The following is a 21,426-nucleotide window of genomic DNA, read 5'->3' as shown; positions in this document are numbered from 1 at the left end:
TTTTTGTTTAATCGACTTGAGATTGGAGATGGCAGAGATAGCAGCGATCGATTGATTGATTGATTGAATACTTTATTATTCCAAAAACTATTAGGCACAGTAAAACATTTAGGCTAAAAGCATAACACAAACAAGTCAGTTCAGTTCATCAACAGAGCATAGAATATGAACACATGTCATCAACAAATAGCTGTGTTTACAGAGGAGAAGGCTGTACACATACGTAGGGCTGCAACTAACCAGCCATTATTTTATTGCTGATTATTCTGTTTTTTGTTTTTCGATTCATTGAATAATCCAGAAGCGTGCTTTTTTTTAATATGCCTTTTTTATATTAGTTTAATACAATTTCGAAGATTTTCAAAAATAGTAAAAAAGAGCAGATAACTACAGTACACTATGTTCACTATTATACACAGTATAATCGATTTGTTGCAATATATAAAAATTCTAAAAGTTTCTTGATTATTCACAAAAAAAGCTATGGATAAAATAATGGATCAGTTGCACCAACACCTCTGGTTCTGTGTCTCTGTTCCCTGAGATGTGACTGATTATCTTTCAGTTTGATTTTCCTTTCTTAACATTATTTGTAGTTTTTTGTATTCCTGCTTTATTTATGATAGAGAGAGTAATCAGTGAGACATGAAAGGCGAGAGAGAGAGAGGAAGACATGCAGCAGAGAGCCTGGTGTGTGGGATTCGAACCGTGGGCCAGCATCTGTGTCATTTTTAGATGTCTTTGGGCTATTCAAAAATAGCAGATCTACAAGCTCATTTAAAATGTGTGCAAATCTTTGAACATAAATATTTTAAAAGCAAACATTTGTAACTCAAATCTTTGCTTCTAGGGACAAAATGTCTTCTAAATCCTAGCAGTTTAAAAAAAAAAAAGATTATGTTGCAATTATGTTATAATCAGTGGTTCTCCAACTTTTTCATGTCATGGACCACCCAAAATGATATGTATTTGGCCGCGGACCCCCATCTCAAAATATGTTGTTCCAGGGACCCCCCAGAAGTTGTAACAGAGTTAAAAATGTTCGGTTTAAAAAAAATATTTATTCAAAGGTTTGCACACATTTCCTCGATTTTTCAAAAAAAATAGCAGATCTACAAGCTCGTAGCGCGGCACCGAGTGCCGCGCTACGAGCTTGTAGATCTGCTATTTTTTTAATAGCCCAGAGAAATCTTAAAATGACACACAGATGCGTTCCCGGTCTTAATGGGTTAAAGACTCTAGCCTTATTCATGTGGTGCGTCGTGCTCTGACCCAGTGAGCCACCGGGGGGCGACACACTGATTATTATCACTTTTTTAACTTTGTGATTTGGGGACCTTGTCCTATGATGACCCTTGACCTTTTGTCCTTTGACCTTTTCACTCCAAAAGTTGGACCAGGAGGATATTCCAAAATGGGTCCCCAAATAATTAACCTAAAAAAAAACAACGTTATGATGATAAAATAACATTTTCATCATTTTTTAAAAACCCCTTTTTCTCCCCGATGTAGTTGTTGTGCCAGTTAACCCCTCCCCCACACACACACTCATGTCTGTGTTGTCACTGTACTGACTCACCTACCAGTGAGGAGCCCCTACCGGGAGGACGTAGAGCCTACTCCTCCCGCCCAACACTCCCCGCTGACAAGCTCTGCCCCGTAGGATTTCGTGCAAATATCCCCCTCCCCCTCCTCCTCCTCCTCCTCCTCCTCCTCCTCCTCCTCCTCCTCCCCCCCGCCGGGCTTCCCTCCCCTGAACACGGGCAAATTCTGCGTGCGTAGACGCTCGACAAATAGCCGGATTTGAACCCACAACCTCTGTGGTTTAATCTTCGTGATTTGATCTTTAATTAAATTAATTAACATTGACATTTTTCATGGTATTTTATTTTTAAAACCTTGGCGGCGCCAGAACCCGGTTCATTGGTTGATTGATCGTTCAGATGAACATGCTCTGAAAATGCACCCAATCTGACCAGTTAACGCGGCAGACAAAAGTCTGGTCGGATGGGTGGGCCCGCGAACACTTTCAAGATGTTCAAGTGGGCCTTTAACCCATTAAGACCTGAGGCGATTCTTAAAAATGTTTTCAAAATCCTAACAGTTTTAAAAAAAAAATATCGAAACAATTTTTTTTTCAAGATTTAAAAAAAATAGCAGACCTACAAGTTCATAGCGCGGCACTCGGTGCCGCGCTATGAGCTTGTATATCTGCTATTTTTGAATAGCCAAATAAATCTTAAAATGACACAGATGCGGTCTTAAAGGGTTAATCCAGGAAAGGTGGAGAGCACCTGCTCAAAGTGATATTTCTGGGTTAAAACAAAAAGTTGTATTGTAATAAAGTGAAAGCTGTGTATTGTGATGGTGTAATCATTACTACAGTGTTTGTTCAGTAACAGGGGTCATGTGAGGCCATGACACATTGAAGAGGACACGGTGAGGTAATGCAAAAATAATGCATTTATTTGCAAAATAAACATAGTCTAAACATACAGCAGTGGCGTTTGTAAATCAGTTGGATCACTGGTGTCTGCAATGTATGGAGCTTTTTCATGTCAAGGACCCCCAAATGTATATGTATTTGGCCGTGGACCCCCATCTGAAAAGGTTTTGTGCCAGCAGGGACCCCTGCCAGAAAGATTTGTTAAAAAATACAAAAGTTTCCAAATACCTTTTCAAAAATAGCAGATGTACAAGCGCTGCAAGCTTGTATATCTGCTATTTTTTCCCCAAATAGCCACGGTAACACATTTAGGTCCTGGAACCCCTCCCAGGACCCCTGGGGGTCCCTGGACCCCATTTTGAGAAATTTGTAAGGGTGTGTCAACGCAACCAAAAACAAACGGACGCTGACATCTGGGGAAGAAAGAGGCAGGATGGCCAACAGAACACCCAGGACACTTTTATATTCCAATTCCATTTACTGTTTAAACAAATTAAGCACATAAATGGATACAATTCATATCCCAACCCGTAAATGTGTTTTCTGTTTACTAATGAGCTACATAAGACAAGGAGACGCCTGTTACTGAACAACACAATTTAGAGATGATTAAAGGAGAATTTTGGACTAAAGTTTTCTTACCTTTTCTATGACGTTATGATATCTTAGGATGAATGGTACAGTAGAAATTTTTCATAACTCCACCCCTGAGCCGCCACAGCTTAAAAGGTGCGCGGATAGGCCTTAGGTTAGATCACATATTTTAATAGCTTTTCTTTTTTTTTTTTTTTGTGAGATCTGACGTTCATAGTGACAGAACAGTCCCCCAAAAAAAAAAAAAACAGAAGTCTCGCTAGACGAGATTGAAATCTCAAGATTTCAATCTCGTCTAGCGAGACTTTTTTTTTTTTTTTTTTTTTTTTTGCATAGTGTTCTGTCACTATGAACGTCAGATCTCACCAAAAAAAATTAATAAAAAAGCTATTAAAATATGTGATCTAACCTAAGGCCTATCCGCGCACCTTTTAAGCTGTGGCGGCTCAGGGGTGGAGTTATGAAATTCTTCTACTGTACCATTCATCCTAAGATATCATAACGTCATAGAAAAGGTAAGAAAACTTTAGTCCAAAATTCTCCTTTAACTCTTATTGAAGAAAAACAAAAATAAATCACTTGACACCTTAAGCTTAAAATATTTGATATTCACACCAGATAATTGACTGTACTCTACACACCTTCTCCACACTGAACTCAATCTGGTTTTCATAGTCGTTAAGCCTATATTTAAATGTTTCTGTGTGTGAGTGTGTGTGTGTATATATACAAATTAATATCGTCCCTATTCCCCCACAATAATGGCTCAGTCTCTTATTAAACTTACAGGAGACGGAGCCATTACATTAGAATTAAGTCCAAAACTTGAATAGAAATAAATACTTAAGCTGTTTTATTTTGAACATAATTTGACATAATTGGACTTTTCAAGTCAGTATTTATCGAAAAAAAAATAAAAAAATCAGCGGGTAAAGTACGTGCTTGGATTCAGAAATGGGGGAAAGGGGGTACTGAAGGCAAAACTAACTTAGGGCATACATTTATGTGAAAAACTAAAACAAAAAGTAAAAATATGGAGATATGGTACATGGATTGATTGATTGATTGATTGAATATTTTATTAGGCAAAAAATGTAAAACAGCACAGTTACATTTAAAATACTTTGTCTAACAGGTCCGTTCATAAAAGTCCTTGCGGACTTGTTTCCAATGAGGGCCTTGGTATTTAATTCATAGGCATATATAGTGGCACCACAGTTCAAATATCATTACAAAATAAACAGCCAAAAACAATATATAACACTATGTACAACAAAAAAAATAAAAAAGAGGGGAAAAAAAAATGTACGAGAACAGGGGGGGGGGGTCTGCTGTCTAACGGGAAAATGGTACTACCTCCACCTTTGGCCTCCTGAAAGGTGATTTTTTAAGGCTCTTTTAAATGAGCCCAGCGAACTGCATTTTTTGAGGGATGGAGTTAGACTATTCCAATCCTGGGTGGCAGTGCTGTAGAAGGAGAATTTGCCCATGTTTGATTTATGGGTGGGTGGTACCAAATTGTTGTTAACGCTCCCTCTGGTATTGTGACTGTGGGTGTCGCTAACCTTTTGGAGGTATTTACTCAGATATGCGGGAATTGGGGGCATATCGGGCAAATTTGCATTTACAATTTTGAAGGCCAGTCCCATTTTTAGTTGTTTAACCCTGTCTTCCACCCTGAGCCAGCCTAGGCTGGCAAAATGGGTGGGAGAAAGGTGGGTCATGGGCCCCAATCCGAGGAGTAGCCGAATCAGTTTGTTTTGGGAGGTTTGAAGCTTAGTCTTCAGTGACACTGAGGTGTTGGAGTACCAGGAGGTGCAAGCATAGTCAAAAAGTGGTTGAATCAGGGCCCCAGAGAGGGTCCTGAGGGCCTGAGGGTTGACAAAAGAGGAAACTCTGCCCATAAATTTGGTTCTCTGGTTTACTCTTTTGACCACCTTTGTAGCCATGCTATCACCTGTCAGGTATTTGTCAAGTACACAACCCAAATAGGTAATCTCTTCTTTGCTAGAGATAATTGTGTCATCGACTTTGACCTTGAAATCATTTACATCCATCTGTCTGAGGGAATGTTTGGTCCCAAAGAGAATGGATTCAGTTTTCCCAAGGTGTAGTGACAGTTTGTTATCGGTAAGCCAAGTACGGATTTTTGAGAGTTCGGAGCTGAGCGCCTCCTCAACTTGCAACTTGTCCTCTCCCGAGATCAGGAGTGCCGAGTCATCAGCGAACAGGAACAATTTGCAGTTACAGGCAGCACTCATGTCGTTAATGTATAGAAGAAACAGTAACGGCCCTAGAATGCTGCCCTGAGGAACCCCACAGCTCACCGGGAGGGATGAGGACATGGTTCCGTTTATGTCAACCACTTGTTCTCTTCCCTCCAGGTAAGATCTCATCCAGTTTAGTGATGTGCAGTCAAAACCAATCGCCCTCAGCTTATCAAGTAAAATTGAGTGGTTTACAGTGTCGAACGCTTTTTGGAGGTCCAACATGACCATGCCGCAGTATTTGCCCGCGTCTACCTCACGTTTGATGTAGTCGGTCAGATACAGTAGGCATGTGTCAGTGGAATGGGAGGTTCTGAAGCCCGATTGGAATTCAAACAACAGTTTATGCTCGCTGAGGTAGCTGTTGATTTGTTCTTGAATTAATCGCTCTACAACCTTTGAGATGGAACAAAGGATGGAAACAGGCCTATAGTTGCCAGGTTCTAATTTGCTTCCTTTTTTATGCAGAGGGATTACTCTTGCCAACTTGAAATCCTGTGGGACGTGACACTGGCTGATGGATAGGTTTGTGATTTGGGCTACTATGGGGGCAATAGCAGTAGCTGCGTCTCTGAGGAATCTGGTGGGGATATTGTCAAGGCCGGTGGCCTTGTTTGGCTGGAGGGCGAGTAGTTTTTTCTGCACATCATCAGCATTTACTGGTTTGAATGAAAAGGAGTCTTTTTTAGCCCCTAGTTTAACATAGTGAGCATGGATGTGGTCAGAGCCGTACAAACCTGAATGCTGAGGAAGTTTGCTTACCAACTGGGTTGCAATGGTGGTAAAAAAGCTGTTAAAACAGTTTGCTACCGCTTGCTTGTCGGTAATGAGCACGCCACTTGAAATAATGCAGATGTTTGTAGCTTTGGTTTGAATTTTGTTGTTGCAGCCCAATTTCTGTAGCGCTTCCCACAGCTTTTGTGGGTGGCTTTTGTTTGCCTCAATACTTTCATTTAAGAAATTCTTTTTGGCAGTTTTGACCAATTTGTTTACTACATTTCGTTGATTTCTGCATCTTTCAAGTAGTTGCACATCTTTGCATTTCCTGAACTCAGAGTACATTTTGTTTCTGAGTTTGATTGCATTTAGGATGTCTCCATTCATCCAGGGTTGTGTACGGGCTCTGACTCTCACCACCTTCTTGGGCGCTAGGCTATCAATAACAGACACAAAAGCAGTTTTGAAACCAGTCCAAGACTCCTCAGCCGAGGAGCCACCGAGTACATTTGACCAATCCACTTTCTCAAGAGCTGTTGTGAGAGCTTCTGATGAGTAAGTTTTCACAGCTCTGCATGGACAGATGAGAGACTGTGCTGACAAGGTTGTGATTCTCCACTGCTGACAATTCCTCGGTTATTTCAACATATTTATTGAAGTGTTTTTTGTTTTACAATGTGATTATTAAAGAAAGTTGCTTTTGAATCTTTTTGGGTGTTTTTAACTTTTCATATTTATTTCATGATGAAGCTTGAACGTGTGACAGGTTCCAAGAGCGAATCAACAGGATTATTTGTCACTCTCGATAAAGGTAAAGGTTATATTTCATTATTTACGATCTCATTTGTTCATCCTGTGTATTCTATATGAGTTCTCTCTCCTGATTGGATTAAATGGAAAACCTTAAAAAAAAACTAATGGGGCAGCAGCCTGGGCCGTAGCGTGACGGTCCAGGCATCCTATAGGCTGCAATGCCAGCCTGACAGCGTGTCGCGGGTTCGAGTCCCGATCCCGACGACCTTTGCTGCGTGTCACCCACCATCTCCCTCCCCATTTTTCCTGTCAGTCTACTGTCCTATAAATCAGGGTTTCTCTAAGTGGGTGCAACGTGGCACCCTAGGGTGCCGTGGCACCAGTCCAGGGGTGCCTCGGAATGTTTTGATAATATTTGGAATTGATCCATATCACTTTTGGACCCACACCAAATCTCTTGGTCAAAAATAGCCGATCTACAAGCTCACAACGCATCGCAACGCGATGCGTTGTGAGCTTGTAGATCGGCTATTTTTGATGAGTGTTCCACCCAGAGTGGTTGAACGTCAAGTATGGAATTATTTTCAACCTGCCCTATAATTGATGCTCTCTCACGTTTTCCTCGTGACATACTGTATCTAAGGCGGAAGTATTTACATTTTTAAGTACCGTAATATGACATAAATGGATGGTCCTGTAAGTAAGTGAGTAACAATGTAATTCAGGGGTGCCGTGGATTTACAGGGGTGACCTTGAGCCAATAAGGTTGGAGAACCACTGCTATAAATAAAGCCATAAACCCCAAAAATGAAGATTTTTCACTTGCTTTTGCCGTTCTTTATATCGCATCTGCATCGTCCAGCCTGTAGAATAGTTATATATTTTTGATATTTGAAAATGTTTGCAAATCTTTGAATATATATATATTTTTTAAAGCAAACATTTGTAACTCAAATCTTTGCTTCAGGGGGGATTCTACAAATGTCTTCTAAATCCTAACAGTTTTTTTTTTTTTTACATAATTATGTTGCTATAATATCAGTGGTTCTCAAACTTTTTTCATGTCAAGGACCCCCAGAATGATATGTATTTGGCCGCGGACCCCCATCTCAAAATATTTGGTTCCAGGGACCCCCAGAAACAAAGATTTGAGTGAAAAATGTTCACTTTAGAAAATATATACATTCAAAGATTTGCAAAAAAAATGTGCAAATCATATTGAATATATATTTTAAAGTGAACAATTTTCAATGTTCAATATTTTTCAAAATTAGCTATGAGCTTGTAGATCTGCTATGTTTTTAATAGCCCAAAGAAACCTTAAAATGTCACAGATGCGTTTCCGGGTCTTAATTAATTATTGCCGCCTATATAGTCCCCATGCCCCTCCCATAACAACATGATTGGCATGTGTCAATCACAGCCCTGTCCCCTCCCCCTCCCCACACATCCATCATATTAAAGGGTCTCCCCACCCCGTGTGGGGGTCATTTCTATCCGCTTTGATCCTCTCTGGTCTCTGTCTAACACACACCGTCCGTCCGGCTGGCATGGAGTGGAACACCTACGGTAATTAACCTGCTTTTATTTGATTTTGTATCATGTTCCCTTTTGTATTATATACAGTGGTGGACAGTAACTAAGTACATTTACTTTAAGTGCACAGTACTTATGTGCAAATATTGTACTTTTTACTTCACACTGAAATTATGTTTTAACACTATGTTTATTTGCATCTGTGACATTGTAATGTGATTCAAATGTTTGTTATTGTTTCTCATGATGTATGTGTTTTATATGTTGTTATCAGGGCGTCCTTGAAAAAGAGAGCTTGCTCTCAACGGGCTTCCCTGAATAGATAAAGGAAAAATAAATGATTTGATAGCTTTAGTTACTTGTTACTCTGTGGGTTTAGATTATTAATCATGTTCATCTTTTTTTAAGAGCCGATCTGCAAGCTTTTTTACTTGAGTACAAGTACCAAGGTATTGGCATCAAAATATACTTTAAGTATGAAAAGTTAAAGTAGAGTATTCATTTTGCAGAATGTCCCATTTGACAAGCTTTTCCCCCCTTTTTTTTGGTCAAAATCTTAAGAAAATTGCAGATCTACAAGCCCACAACTGCAGTTGCTGATCAACAGTGAGCTTGTAGATTGGCTATTTTTGAAATAGCCGAAGTACAAAAGAGTGCTTAAGTGGTTGATAATCAACTTTTAGTACATTTATTACAGTACATTTACTCAAGTAAGTACTGGACTTAGGACGGCGCAATACCTGATGCGCTTTTACTTTGTAATTCTCCACGACAACTTTACTCGAGTATTTTTTAATTTGAATATTTTATGATTACCGTATGTAGAGTGGACAAAGCTGTTTTATGTTTCTTTTTGATATGAACCACTTAATCCATTCAATAGCAGATCTACAAGCTCACAACGCGCCGCGCTGCGGCGCGTTGTGAGCTTGTAGATCTGCTATTTTCAAAGAATTTTAAACATTTGGAAACTTGTGAAATGGAACATTGTGCATAATGAGTACTTTTACTTTCAGTACTTTAAGCATATTTCGTGTGTGTGTGTGTGTGTTGTTTGTGTGTGTGCGTGTGCGTATGTGTCCCCATCCAGACCCCCTGGACGTGCCCCCCCTGACCCCCACCAGTAAGGAGGTGTTGAGTCAGGCGGTCAGCGCTACGTTTGCAGGCTTCGCCCAGGAGAGAAGCACCCAGCACTTCCCACAAGGTAGACTGGCCCGCCTGGCCGCTAAAATACTTATTTCTTTGTGATATTTGATTTAGTCTTAGTCTTTTGAATAACACACCATTAGTTTTAGTCCCATTTTAGTCTTCTGAAATTGTTTAGTCTTAGTCTAGTCTTAGTCAACTAGATATCAAAACCTTAGTCTTTTAGTCTTAAGGCGGTTACACACCGGCGAATATGCGAATATACGCAAAATTCGGACTCGTTCCGAATAATTAATAGACGCTTTTTCGCTCCGCGAAACGGATGTGGACGCTTGCATTGACTTTATAAGGTTTTTAAAAAAAACGTATTTATTTGCATGAAGAATTTGCCCCGGTGACCTTTAGTCTTACGCAACAAAATGAACACTGGTCTACATGACCATAATAGGGACACCACCAGGTTGACAGTGACTATATCAGCGGTTCTCAAATGTTTTAGCTATTTAAAAAAAAAAAATTATACATTTTATACATTTGAAAACTTGTGAAACGGAATTTTTTTGCACGATGAGTACTTTCTACTTTTGGTACTTTGAGTACCTATATCAGCGGTACTTTGAGTGACTGTATCAGCGGTTCCCAAACGTAGTTATTTTCAAATGATTTTTTATACATTTGAAAACCTGTGAAACTTTTACTCAAGTACATTTTTAATTGCGGACTTATACTTGTAACGGAGTAGCCTATTTCTACATTGCAGTATTGATACTTTTACTTAAAAAAGTGTAATGAGTACCGTACTTTTGGTTCTCCTTGCAGACCCCAGCCTGTGGTCAGAATGGGAGGTCAACCATTGGCTGGACTGGTGCCAGGCGGAGTTCGGCCTGCAGAGCCTGGGCCCGGAGTTACGGGGCATGCAGGGCGGAGAGCTCTGTGCCCTGGACAGACACGCCTTCCTGGAGCTCACCTCCGACTGCACGGCCGGAGAGATCCTCTGGGAGCACCTGGACACCATGAGGAGAGGTCATTATAATAAGACTAATACTAATGATAATAATGGTAATAATAGCTCAGAGCAAGGTTGTTATAGTTACAGTGATATTATTTGCTTAAAACTGTTATATTTTTTTATTTATTTTAGTTAACCCATTCAATCTGGGAACGCATCTGTGTCATTTTAGCTATAACCTTTATTTTATACTTTGGCTATTCAAAAATAGCAGATCTAGAAGCTCATAGTGCGGCACAGAGCTTGTAGATCTGCTATTTTTGAAAAATCGTGAAAATGTGTGCACATCTATGAATATATTTATATTATTTATTTGTTATATATTATATATATAATATATATATATATATGGTATTATATAATGTATAACATTTGTAACTCAAATCTTTGCTTCTGGGGGGTCCCTGGAACAACATATTTTCTGATGGGGGTCCATGACCAAATACATATCATTTTGGGGGTCCTTGACATGAAAGATTTTGAGCACCACTGATATTATAGCAACATAAGTGTTTCAGAAAAGGATTTAGAAGACATTTGTAGATGCCTTCCCAGATTGAATGGGTTAAAAACTATATATTGTAATCATTACCATAGAGTGTTCAGTGTTTGTTCAGTAACAGGGTCTCCCCTTTCTCTCCAGCTCTTTAATAAACCCTTCCAATGTTACTTGTTCATCCTGTATCCTGTAAGAGTTCTCTCTCCACACACACACACACACACACACACACACACACACACACACACACACACACACACACACACACACACACACACACACACACACACACACACACATTCTATCTATTGATTCCATTTGTAAATATTAGACATAATGTTCATAATTGTCTCTGTGTGTGTTTTTCCTCAGAGTGTGAATATGACTCTAGTTCATCACTGAGCCTGTGCTCAATGTCGTCCTACTGCCACGCTCACATAAACAAAGGTAGAGTAACACACAGTCATTTTAACTTAGTTACTATTTATTTTCTTGTTTTTTGACTTTTTGTTTTCAATTTGAGTTTTTGGGCGGTGAAACCGCCCCTATAAGTGAGATTTGGAAAAATGAACAAATATCTTGGGCAGTGAAACCGCCCCTAAAAGTGAGGTTTGGAAATTTGTACAATTATCCTGCGCTGTGATTGGCCAATCACAATCTATTCAGGACTGTGATTGGCCAGTGTCACATGACACATGTGCATAGCCCTATATAAGCAACCATAACTTGAAAAAAACCATAAATTGGTTTTTTTCAAGTTATGGTTTCGTCCATCATAAAGAGTGTTTCAATAAATGTATTTATCTTTTGTACATGATTGATCGACTCCATTCAGTATTGTGATTAGCTAGCAAGACACCGCCCACTTCACACAGGGTGTGATTTTTTTTAATATTGTGACAATGCAAGTTTTTATAATTGTTTTGTGGTTGGTTTAGTTTTTTTTATCGTAATACGGGGCAGTCGGGGGCAAAATTCAACAACGTCAGAACATATGGCCTCTCGTGTAGGCCTGTCCTACCCTGACCCCCCCCCCCCCTACTACTTCTCCCTTTCTGGAAAACAACAAAAATGTCGTGCGCACATCACCCACTTCTTAACACATTGTGTGCCAGAGGTTTATTAAAATAGGGTACGTTCAGTGCCAGCATATCTTCCATCCACTTACGTTGATACGTTTCGTGCTGTAGAAGCCCCGACGCGGAAGTGCATGCAAACAAAGCGTGCGTGCGAGACGGCGGAGGGTCCCGACTAACGCCTGGAACAATAATATTTCTAACGCGATCCTCCATTGCAGAGTGATCGCCGATCGAAAACTTCCACCACGTTAAAAACAAATGGAGATATCAAGCTTTTAGTCAAGGAGTTAACATTGGAGCGGCCGACCGGAAGCATTTTTTACATGGATCCACATCCGGCCTCTCCTTTTCAGAGACTCCTTGGATGATCCCAAAGTTTCGTTAGAGCGCCCCACGTGGGAAAAATATATTTAAAAAAAAAAATGGCCAAAAACGGTCCGGACCGTTTATGGCACTCAATGTGTTAACACATGTATAAACCAATGTGTTTACAGGATTGGTGAACCTCTTGAGGTCTGTAAACACTGTTAACCAGTGATGTGACAATAAGTAAGCTGTTAAAGATCCCCCTGTGTTGTCCCTGCAGACAGCGTGTCAGACTACGAGGAGCACCATGGCTGTCCAGACAGACAGAGCTACCATCTCCAGACAGAGAGCATCCAGCTGCACAGCCTGGAACCCGTGTCCAACATGATGCCTCATCACCATCACCACCATCACCCTGAACACTACCATCTGCTCAAACTGCAGGGAGACCCCGTGACTCTGCTGCAGCACCACCTGGGGGCCGGGGGAGGTATGACTCGTATAGTATTAGACCAGGGGTCTTCAACAGGGGGTCCGGGACCCCTCGGGGGTCCTCAGAGTGACTACAGGGGGTCCGCCAAATCTTTGTGTGACGTGATTTTTTTTTTACCTTAACCTCATCGCTTTTCTGAGGTGAACTTTAGTGAAGAGGTATAGGTGAAGAGAAGACCAAGTAAACAAAAGAAGTTTCATCTGAAACACAATTTTAGACAATATAGAGGGGGTCCCTGCTTCATCTCTCTCTCAACTAGGGGGTCCTTGGGCTGAAAACATTGATACGTATACGTATAGACCAATTATTTTGTTAACAAACATTGAGACTGCACAGGTGCCGGTTTCATGTAATCAATTCCCAACAGATCCCCAAACCTGTTGTTTTGGGGTGCGCTGGTTTCACTTCATTCAACCTCCTCTGGTGTGTCTTATGACAGCCCCTGGAGGAGGGGTTTGGGGGACAACTGCTTTGAATTGTTATCATTTTGTTTACACAGAACAGAAACAAAGGATTATATATTTAAAGAGCGAGAGATCACAGTAAAAATCCTAAGCATTCTTCCTCCACACTGGGAGAAAAACAGCATCTGAAAGTTTGATGGGATGCATTTTTACACGTGAGGCTGTGACCACTTTAACACATTGAGTGCCAAAACCGTACCGGTACGGTTTTGCAAATACACCCGTGGAGTGCCAACTTTCCTAAAAAACGTATAAATACGTGAGTTTTATCTTTTTGTTTTTTCCGTTTGTTTCCATGCAGGAGGGGCTAGAGCAGCTCTGGGATCACCCTAGGCGATTCTGAGAAGGATAGGCCAGATGCATCACCGTGTCAAAAACATGGCTCCCCATCCGCTTCCGGTCTATTTCCTTCTCTAAAACGCCTATAACTCCGAAACCTTTTTCTATGGGGAAAACAACTCATTTTGCATCCGCGATCGCTCCGCCATTGTTACTCGCGTGAGAGATGTTATCGTTCCAGCTGTTAGCCAGCACCATCGGGTAAAATGGAGGCATGCTTTTTTTTCCATGGATTGCTCGTCATGGAGTCTACAGCTTTAAACAGCACAATGGAGGTTCCCGGCACCGAACGTATTCTGTTATTATAAAATTCTGGCACCCAATGTGTTAACATTGCATCTTATGAGCGGTGGGGTTCATTTGGTGCCGGCCTGAGCGCGCCATACTGGTTCTTATCAGTGTGACGTTGTCTGATAAGGCGTCTATTCACCTGTTTCCTAGGCTGTGTGTTTTCCACTTCCTGTCGATTTGATCCAATGAAATCCAATGAAACTGGTCAGATGACCAATGATATCCAATGAAATCGACAGGAAGTGGAAAACACACAGCCTAGGAAACGGGTGAATACACACACCAGTGGTTCTCAAATCCAGGGTTTCTCATAGTGGCACCCTAGGGTGCTGTGACACCCTAGGGTGCTGTGACGCCCTAGGGCAGTGGTTCCCAAACCTTTTACCTCAAGACTCAAAACAGAAATTATATGGTTGCCTAAAAGGCAAAACTAGTGAAAATAGCAGGTCTACAAGCTCACAACGGGTCCTTGGTGCGTTCTTTTTCAATCTGCACCAAATCTGTTTGCCAAAAATTGCAGATCTACAAGCTCGCAACGCGTCTCGCTTCGATGCGTTGTGAGCTTGTAGATCGGCTATTTCTGCCAAATGTTCTTCCCAGAATAGGGATACTGCTGGGGTTCAAGTGGTTAAATGTCAAGTATAAATGTCAATCTGTCGTATAATGTAAATGGATATTCTCTCAAGTTTTCCTCGTGACATAGTGTGTTTCAGGGGGAAAGAGATACATATTTATGTATCGTAATATGACAATGTAAGGTGCTGTAAAGTAACAATGTAGTTCAGGAGGAGTCAAGTTATTTACAGGGGTGACCTGAGACAAAACGGTTTGAGAACTCTCAAACCAGATAACTATTCCAGAGTCTTTAAATGCTACATAGGGTTTTTCAGTGTAGCAATCCGGACCCCCGAGATGCTGGAGTACGAAACCAGTGGTTTGACATTTCTTGTGCCCAAAGGCCAAGTCAAAACCTCAAGGCACACCTGCATTCATAGCGAAATTGGCCGATCTACAAGCTCACAACACGTCACAATCCGATGAGCTTGTAAATTGGCTATTTTCACTGATTATTTTGTTTTGGTGTGTGAAACTTTTCGTCTATTATGACATGGCCCAAAATTCATAATCAAATCAAATGTAGTTGATTAGTTCAATTAACTGTGTCATGTCGGACCTCCAGAGACGGACTCGGAGGAGACCCTGCACTATGAAGACTCCGACATGGCCGACTCCATATCGTGGAGCGGGTCGCTGCAGGACGGGGCGGAGCCGGGCGGGGGCGGGGCCGTGGGCGTGGCCTCGCTGGAGGAGAGTCCGTTCCGCTTCCCTGCTCAGCATCAGCATCATCAGCACCGCAGCTTCAAGGAGTTTGTGGGCAACCAGACGGACATGAGCAGAGCCGTCATACCTGCTGCTATCCTGGCTGGGTACACTGGTGAGGCCTTTACATTCTATGACACTATAGGGCATAGCAGTGGCGGCCATTTTCTGGTTCCATTTCAAAATAGTCAATGGCATTTTTCCCATTGACATTTCCAAAAATATTTATATCAATTAATTTAAGCCTAGAATCAAGCCATCCATGGTCGTGGTGAATCATGACCATAAAACACTTTTTTCTGTGATTTTATTTTATTTCATATTTAATTATATGATATACTATGTTTAATAAATACCCTTTGATTCTGTGAAAAAAACGTTTTTGAAAACGGCAAAATGATGGATGGCTTGATTCTAGGCTTAAATTAATTGATATAAATATTTTTGGAAATGTCAATGGGAAAAATGCATTGACTATTTTGAAGTGGAACCAGAAAATGGCCGCCACTGCTATGCCCTATATCATACCTGACTGGATAGATAGATCATTTTATTTCCGTGTCCTGCACACAAAGTGCCCTCGTAGGTTTATAAGACACCATTTTACGCTTACAGTACGTTTACAATTATATTAATATTAATTACATATATTACTTACACATTATCTTTCCTATATGTTGGAATCATGTTAATGTGTATTTTCAGACATTTAACCTCTTAAACCCTAGTATATTAGTAAACTTGACCTTTTGGCTCTGTACTCGGTCTGTCTTTTTTCCCCTCTACACCAAACCTCTATGCCGAAAATATTCCACAAATGCACGATCTTTACAAGTTGTGCCTTGTTGTAAAGGCGACTAATCATTCCAACGATATAAAATACAGTAGCAATCTTACTACTATATAATTGACAAAAGCTCCGAAGTTTGGCAGCGATTCGCAAGCACAGGATCACTCCACATGCCTCCAAGACCCGTCACAGACTGTTGATCAGAGCTATGGCTATGTTTTAGGCATCTTACCCCACCTCCATCAGTGATCAGACTCTCGGTTTGATTGATTCTCTGATTCGCCTATCAGACCCTCAGCCTGATCTGGCAGGTTGCCCTAGCAACCAGATACAGGAAGTCTGACCTCTTTATCACATGACCGAGGTTGGGAGGTTGGGAGGATGGGAGGTTAGGGCCACAAAGCAAAGCGGGGAGGGAGGGGAGGAGCCGAGTGGAGAGGAGAGGCCAGACTTCGCATGACGTGTGTGCAGACCTATAATTAGGCCAGTATTGACCTGTATTTGTTAAACTAGTCTAGTTGGTATTATTGGGGAGAAATAATCAACCGAAATAACGTTTCCGAACTTTGAGTTCAGTTTATGGATTGCAGCTTTAATACCAGATCTGTTTTTTTCGCCCTGTCATGATGTTTCCATAACAGGAAGTGGTCCCATTCAACTGTGGCAGTTTCTGTTGGAGCTCCTGACAGACCGCAGCTGTCAATCATGCATCAGCTGGACGGGCGACGGCTGGGAGTTCAAACTGACCGACCCTGACGAGGTAGACCATAGACTACCTAGACTACTAGACTACCTGACCATAGACATAATAAATACAAAGACGTACATTGGCCAGTACGTGGGCCACACGTCAACACCACCTCCATATTATGCAGGCCAGCTTCCAATTTTTGTTTTTGTTTAAATAGCCGATCGACAAGCTCTTTTCAAATAGCCGAAATATAAGATGAGCTAAAGTGGTTAATGTGTGTTTTATAATGTAATCATTTATATCTACAAAGTAACTAGTAACTAAAGTTTTCAAATAATTGTAGTGGAGTAAAAGTACAATATTTGCCTCTGAAATGTAGTGGAGTAGAAGTAAAAGTATTGGAATTTGGAAATACTCAAGTAAAGTACAAATACCGAAAAAAAAATTGAAGTACAGTACTTAAGTAAATGTACTTAGTTACTTTACACCACTGCTTATTCCAAAAAAAAAAAAAAAACTCAGAAAAAACAAATACAAGAACCGCTGGCGGCGGAAAAAATGGCGGGCGAATGTGTACTGTGGCAGAGACCGTTTACAGATTCCCTTGTGTGACCCCCAGGTGGCGCTGCTGTGGGGTCGCCGGAAGAACAAGCCCAAGATGAACTACGAGAAGCTGTCGCGCGGCCTGCGCTACTACTACGACAAGAACATCATCCACAAGACCGCCGGCAAGCGCTACGTCTACCGCTTCGTCTGCAACCTGCAAGGCCTGCTGGGATACGAGCCGGGGGAGCTGCACGCCATGCTGGACGTCAGCAAGGACTCTCAGGAATGAATGAATGACATCATCGACCGTAATGACATCATCGACCCGTAATGATGAAATCGTCGGCAGCAATGGCATCATCGAAGGCCTTGGGACGCCAGAGGGTGAAGACTAAGTTTCGCCGGTGCCTTTACCCATTATCCCTAAACTTCTTTGCCATGTTTGACTATTTTTAAAAACATTTTCAAATAGTTCAACTAGCCGATCTACATTACATTACAGTCATTTAGCAGACGCTTTTATCCAAAGCGACTTACAATAAGTGCATTCGACATAGGTAGGGAACGAAAACTACTAATCACCAGAAGTCTTAAGTGCATTCTCTTCTAAAACAAGCACCTACTTTCATAAACAGATGAGACGAATAGGAAAATCAAATGAGCAAGAGCTCAAACAAATAAGTATTGAATAAACAAGAACCAATAAAACAAGAGTTCGTACAACTAATTGACAACAAGTAGGCTAGGCTAAGGGGAAGGGTAGTGTTTCCTGAAGAGGTGGGTACATCAACACGTTGTGAGCTTCCATAGTAGATTGGCTATTTGAACTATTTGAAAATGTTTTTAAAAATAGTTTAAAAAAAAAGATGTTTAGGGATAATGGTTAAGGCACTGGCGAAAATAGGGCCCTACGAGACAATGCTGTTTGAAATGGCTTTACTGGCTTGATTGAATTCAACAATTATTGTCTAGTTGCACAGTGTGGAGACCATGGGTCGTCAACGGGGGGGTCCGGGACCCCTAGGGGGTCCTCAGAGTTACTGCAGGGGGGGGCTTCCAAATCTTTGTGTGATTGGAACTTTTTTTTATACACTAACCACACAAACCCTAGCATCCCTATTCTGAGGGGACCATTAGCCAAAAATAGCAGATCTACAAGCTCACAACGCCTCGCGCTGCGAGGCGTTGTGAGCTTGTAGATCTTGTAGAGCTTGTAGATCCCCCTGCTGTAGAGAAATGTTTCTCAACGTCTGGCCCGGGGACCACCAGGGGTCCAAATGGACCCCTTACGGGTCTGTATAACTCTCAGAGTCTACAGTTTTATACACTGTAGACTGGGAGATAAATCATTGTGTCACACTGGAGGTTTCATTCACAATGCAGAGCAAACCGTGGGAAAGAACCAGACAGAGACTATAGTAACAGTGTGACTCCAATGTGGATCTATGACATGTATCTATGACCTCACTCATCTTACTATGATGTCAGTTCAGTCAGACAGACAACTCACGAATAGATTGAACCAAAATATCATAGAATGAGAATACAAATCGTCACCTTGCTAAACTAATGGCCTAAGTCATTTTTTGAGGAAAATGTTATTTTTGCCTAAGTCAGCTCCTCATGACACTGGCCACCTCTGGTAAAATCGCCCATCTCCTAAATGAAAAGGATCATGCTGTTCACTCCCCTTTTGGTGTAATGGCCTAACTCCCTAGTGTGACATAGGCCAAAATAGGCCATTTGTTTGGCCTAAGTCACATGGTTTTGTGACTTAGGCCAAATTATTTACTGATTTAGGCACTGATTTTTTTTTGGCCTAAGTCAGATTTAATCCTATTCAAACCTATTTAAATCTCTTATGTTACATAACTGACAGACAGTGTTATTTTTATTCTAATAATTATAATTTTTTATAAACATTTTGGGTGAAATGATAAAGAAATATCATATAGTTTTGTTTTGGATCAGTTTTATATTTTTTCCTGAAAAACGTAACAAAATGACATAGGCCATTAGTTTAGCAAGGTGACGAAATGTGGATGTAATATTTTATCTTGGCGTTCAGGCTCTGCTACATTTTTTTCTCGCTGCTCAGCTCAATTAGACAACCATCATTAACCATTAAGAGCAGGGAGTTAGATATACAATAACAACCCCCCCATGGGGAACAGAACCAATAGCGGAGCATACTGGTGGTGCTGGGGTGGCGGTGGGAGCAAACAGCCGCATGACAACAAATTAAATAACCCGCCCGATTGGTCAGCTGATTGCCACGTCAGTGTATGACGTGTGGGTCTTGCATAACACTGTATACACCCACATAGTAATGAGCATGTAACCTCTCGAGTATATACTGCCTGAACTAACCTCGCAAGCTATGTATTATTTGTTCATGACATCAGTCATAATATGGCATATCTATGACATATGACTCCATATTTAGTCCATGAGCCAGACAAGATTTATTTGTATGAATATATGATAACCTTTCCACAGGAGCAGCTTTTTTGTATTTATCACACATTTTGTTATTCTCCCCATACGTACATGACAGGTGAAAAAAAATACATTTAAAAAATAGTTATCATAATGAAACTTCCCCAGGTGATTACTTACATGAAGACAATGATTTATCGTTTTACAAGTTTTCTGAAATTGTGTATTTAAATATGCAAATTAGGCATTAGGAATTTGCCTAACTTTCCAGAATCAACATTGGAACATTGGACAAAGCCAGAGTCAACATTCTTATTTCTTTTTGTTAAGATGTTGGAGTCAAAGGTTTTTTAACATTTCCCAACAGAGACAAAAAAATCAAACATAATGTTGAAAGAAATGCATGGAGGTGCTTCTGTGGCCTAATGGCAGTGTGCACGAGAGATGTGGAAATCGTTCCAGCGGTTTGCGAGATTATAGCCTCAGACAGACGGACAGACCCTCTTCTAGACAGGCTCAGCCTCCCAGAGGAGTGCCACGCCGTATAAACAGTTGACAAAACACACCGTCTGACATCACAGTTGACAACCTCTGTAACTTTATTATATATTGTATAGAAGAAGTGTGTGTGTGTGTGTGTGTGTGTGGTTATGCGATGGAGAGGAGGTATTGAAATCGGGTATTGATATTATTTGTGAATATTGATAACTGAGATAAACTGCATTTGAGAAATTGTACGAATAAATAAGCTAAACATACTTTAAAGCAACTTTTTTGGGGTGGACCTGTGTTTGTGTGTGTGTGTGTACACTATTCACTGAACCATTTTATCCCCTATTTTGGGGCTGACCACAATGAGGCGGCTGTGGCTCAGGGGTAGAGTGGCCGGTAGAGCGGCTGGATGGAAGCCGTGAGGTTGCCAGTTCGATCCCGGGCTCCCCCAGAAGAGTTAAGGCCCTTACACACCGGGGTCGATTTTTTCATGCGAATAATACGTGTTTTTAAAAAAAAAAACACTTATAAAGTCAATGCAAGCTTCCATGGAGAGAAAAAGCGAAGCGAAAAAGCGTCTTTTATTTATTCGGAGCGAGTCTGAATTTAGCGTATCTTCGCATAATCGCCGGTGTGTAATGACCTTTAGTGTGGAAGTGTCCTTGAACAAGACGCTGAACCCCTAATTGCTCCCGATGAGCAGGTTGGTGCCTTGCATTGGTTTCCTCCTCCATCGGTGTGTGAATGTAATGCACAATCTATGTAAAGCGCTTTGGATAAAAGTGCTATATAAATGTACCATTTACAATAGGTGCAATATTTAAAAAATGTACAGAACAGTTGCATAAGATCTACAAGCTCAGAGATTGTACACTGGCTATTTTTCGAGGGGTAAAAAAAAAGCTTTTGTTGTGTTTTTCCTTTTGGGAAAAAAAAGGAAACGCAGGGCTCTTTTTTTTATGGCGGAACTGCGTATGTGCGTGCGTATGTGTTCCCACTCTTCACTTAAAGTGAGAGGTGCCGGGCGGTGTGATGTGAGAGCGTTAATGCTCATCACAGCATGGTCCATATAGTCAGTGTTTAAAAACAGACATGGGGGGGAGCACACAGCAGCTGCTAGCTGAGTCTAATGGAGCCTGTATGATATGATATGCACTTTATGCTGCTGCTGCCTCTTCATGTGTGTGAATGAACAGCACTGCTCGGAAG

At 41.1% G+C, this 21,426-nt stretch overlaps 1 protein-coding gene across 1 annotated transcript; it reads left to right on the top strand.

The window, feature by feature from the left end:
* Nucleotides 1-9,387: 9,387 nt before the first annotated feature.
* LOC308101595 (protein c-ets-1-A-like) lies at nt 9,388-18,244 on the top strand (the record flags this gene model as incomplete). Its single annotated transcript, XM_080451016.1, has 7 exons — nt 9,388-9,517; nt 10,279-10,482; nt 11,340-11,414; nt 12,633-12,842; nt 15,120-15,374; nt 16,691-16,809; nt 17,360-18,244. The coding sequence occupies 7 exons, from the start codon at nt 9,388-9,390 to the stop codon at nt 17,573-17,575; spliced, it is 1,209 nt and encodes a 402-aa protein (XP_080307142.1). The 3' UTR covers nt 17,576-18,244.
* Nucleotides 18,245-21,426: the final 3,182 nt, after the last annotated feature.

Source organism: Gymnoscopelus braueri (assembly GCF_963280865.1).
Source record: "Gymnoscopelus braueri genome assembly, chromosome: 15".
Taxonomy (NCBI): Eukaryota; Metazoa; Chordata; class Actinopteri; order Myctophiformes; family Myctophidae; genus Gymnoscopelus; species Gymnoscopelus braueri.
Note: the sequence above shows the minus strand (reverse complement) of the source record. Positions and strands in the feature narration are given on the sequence as shown.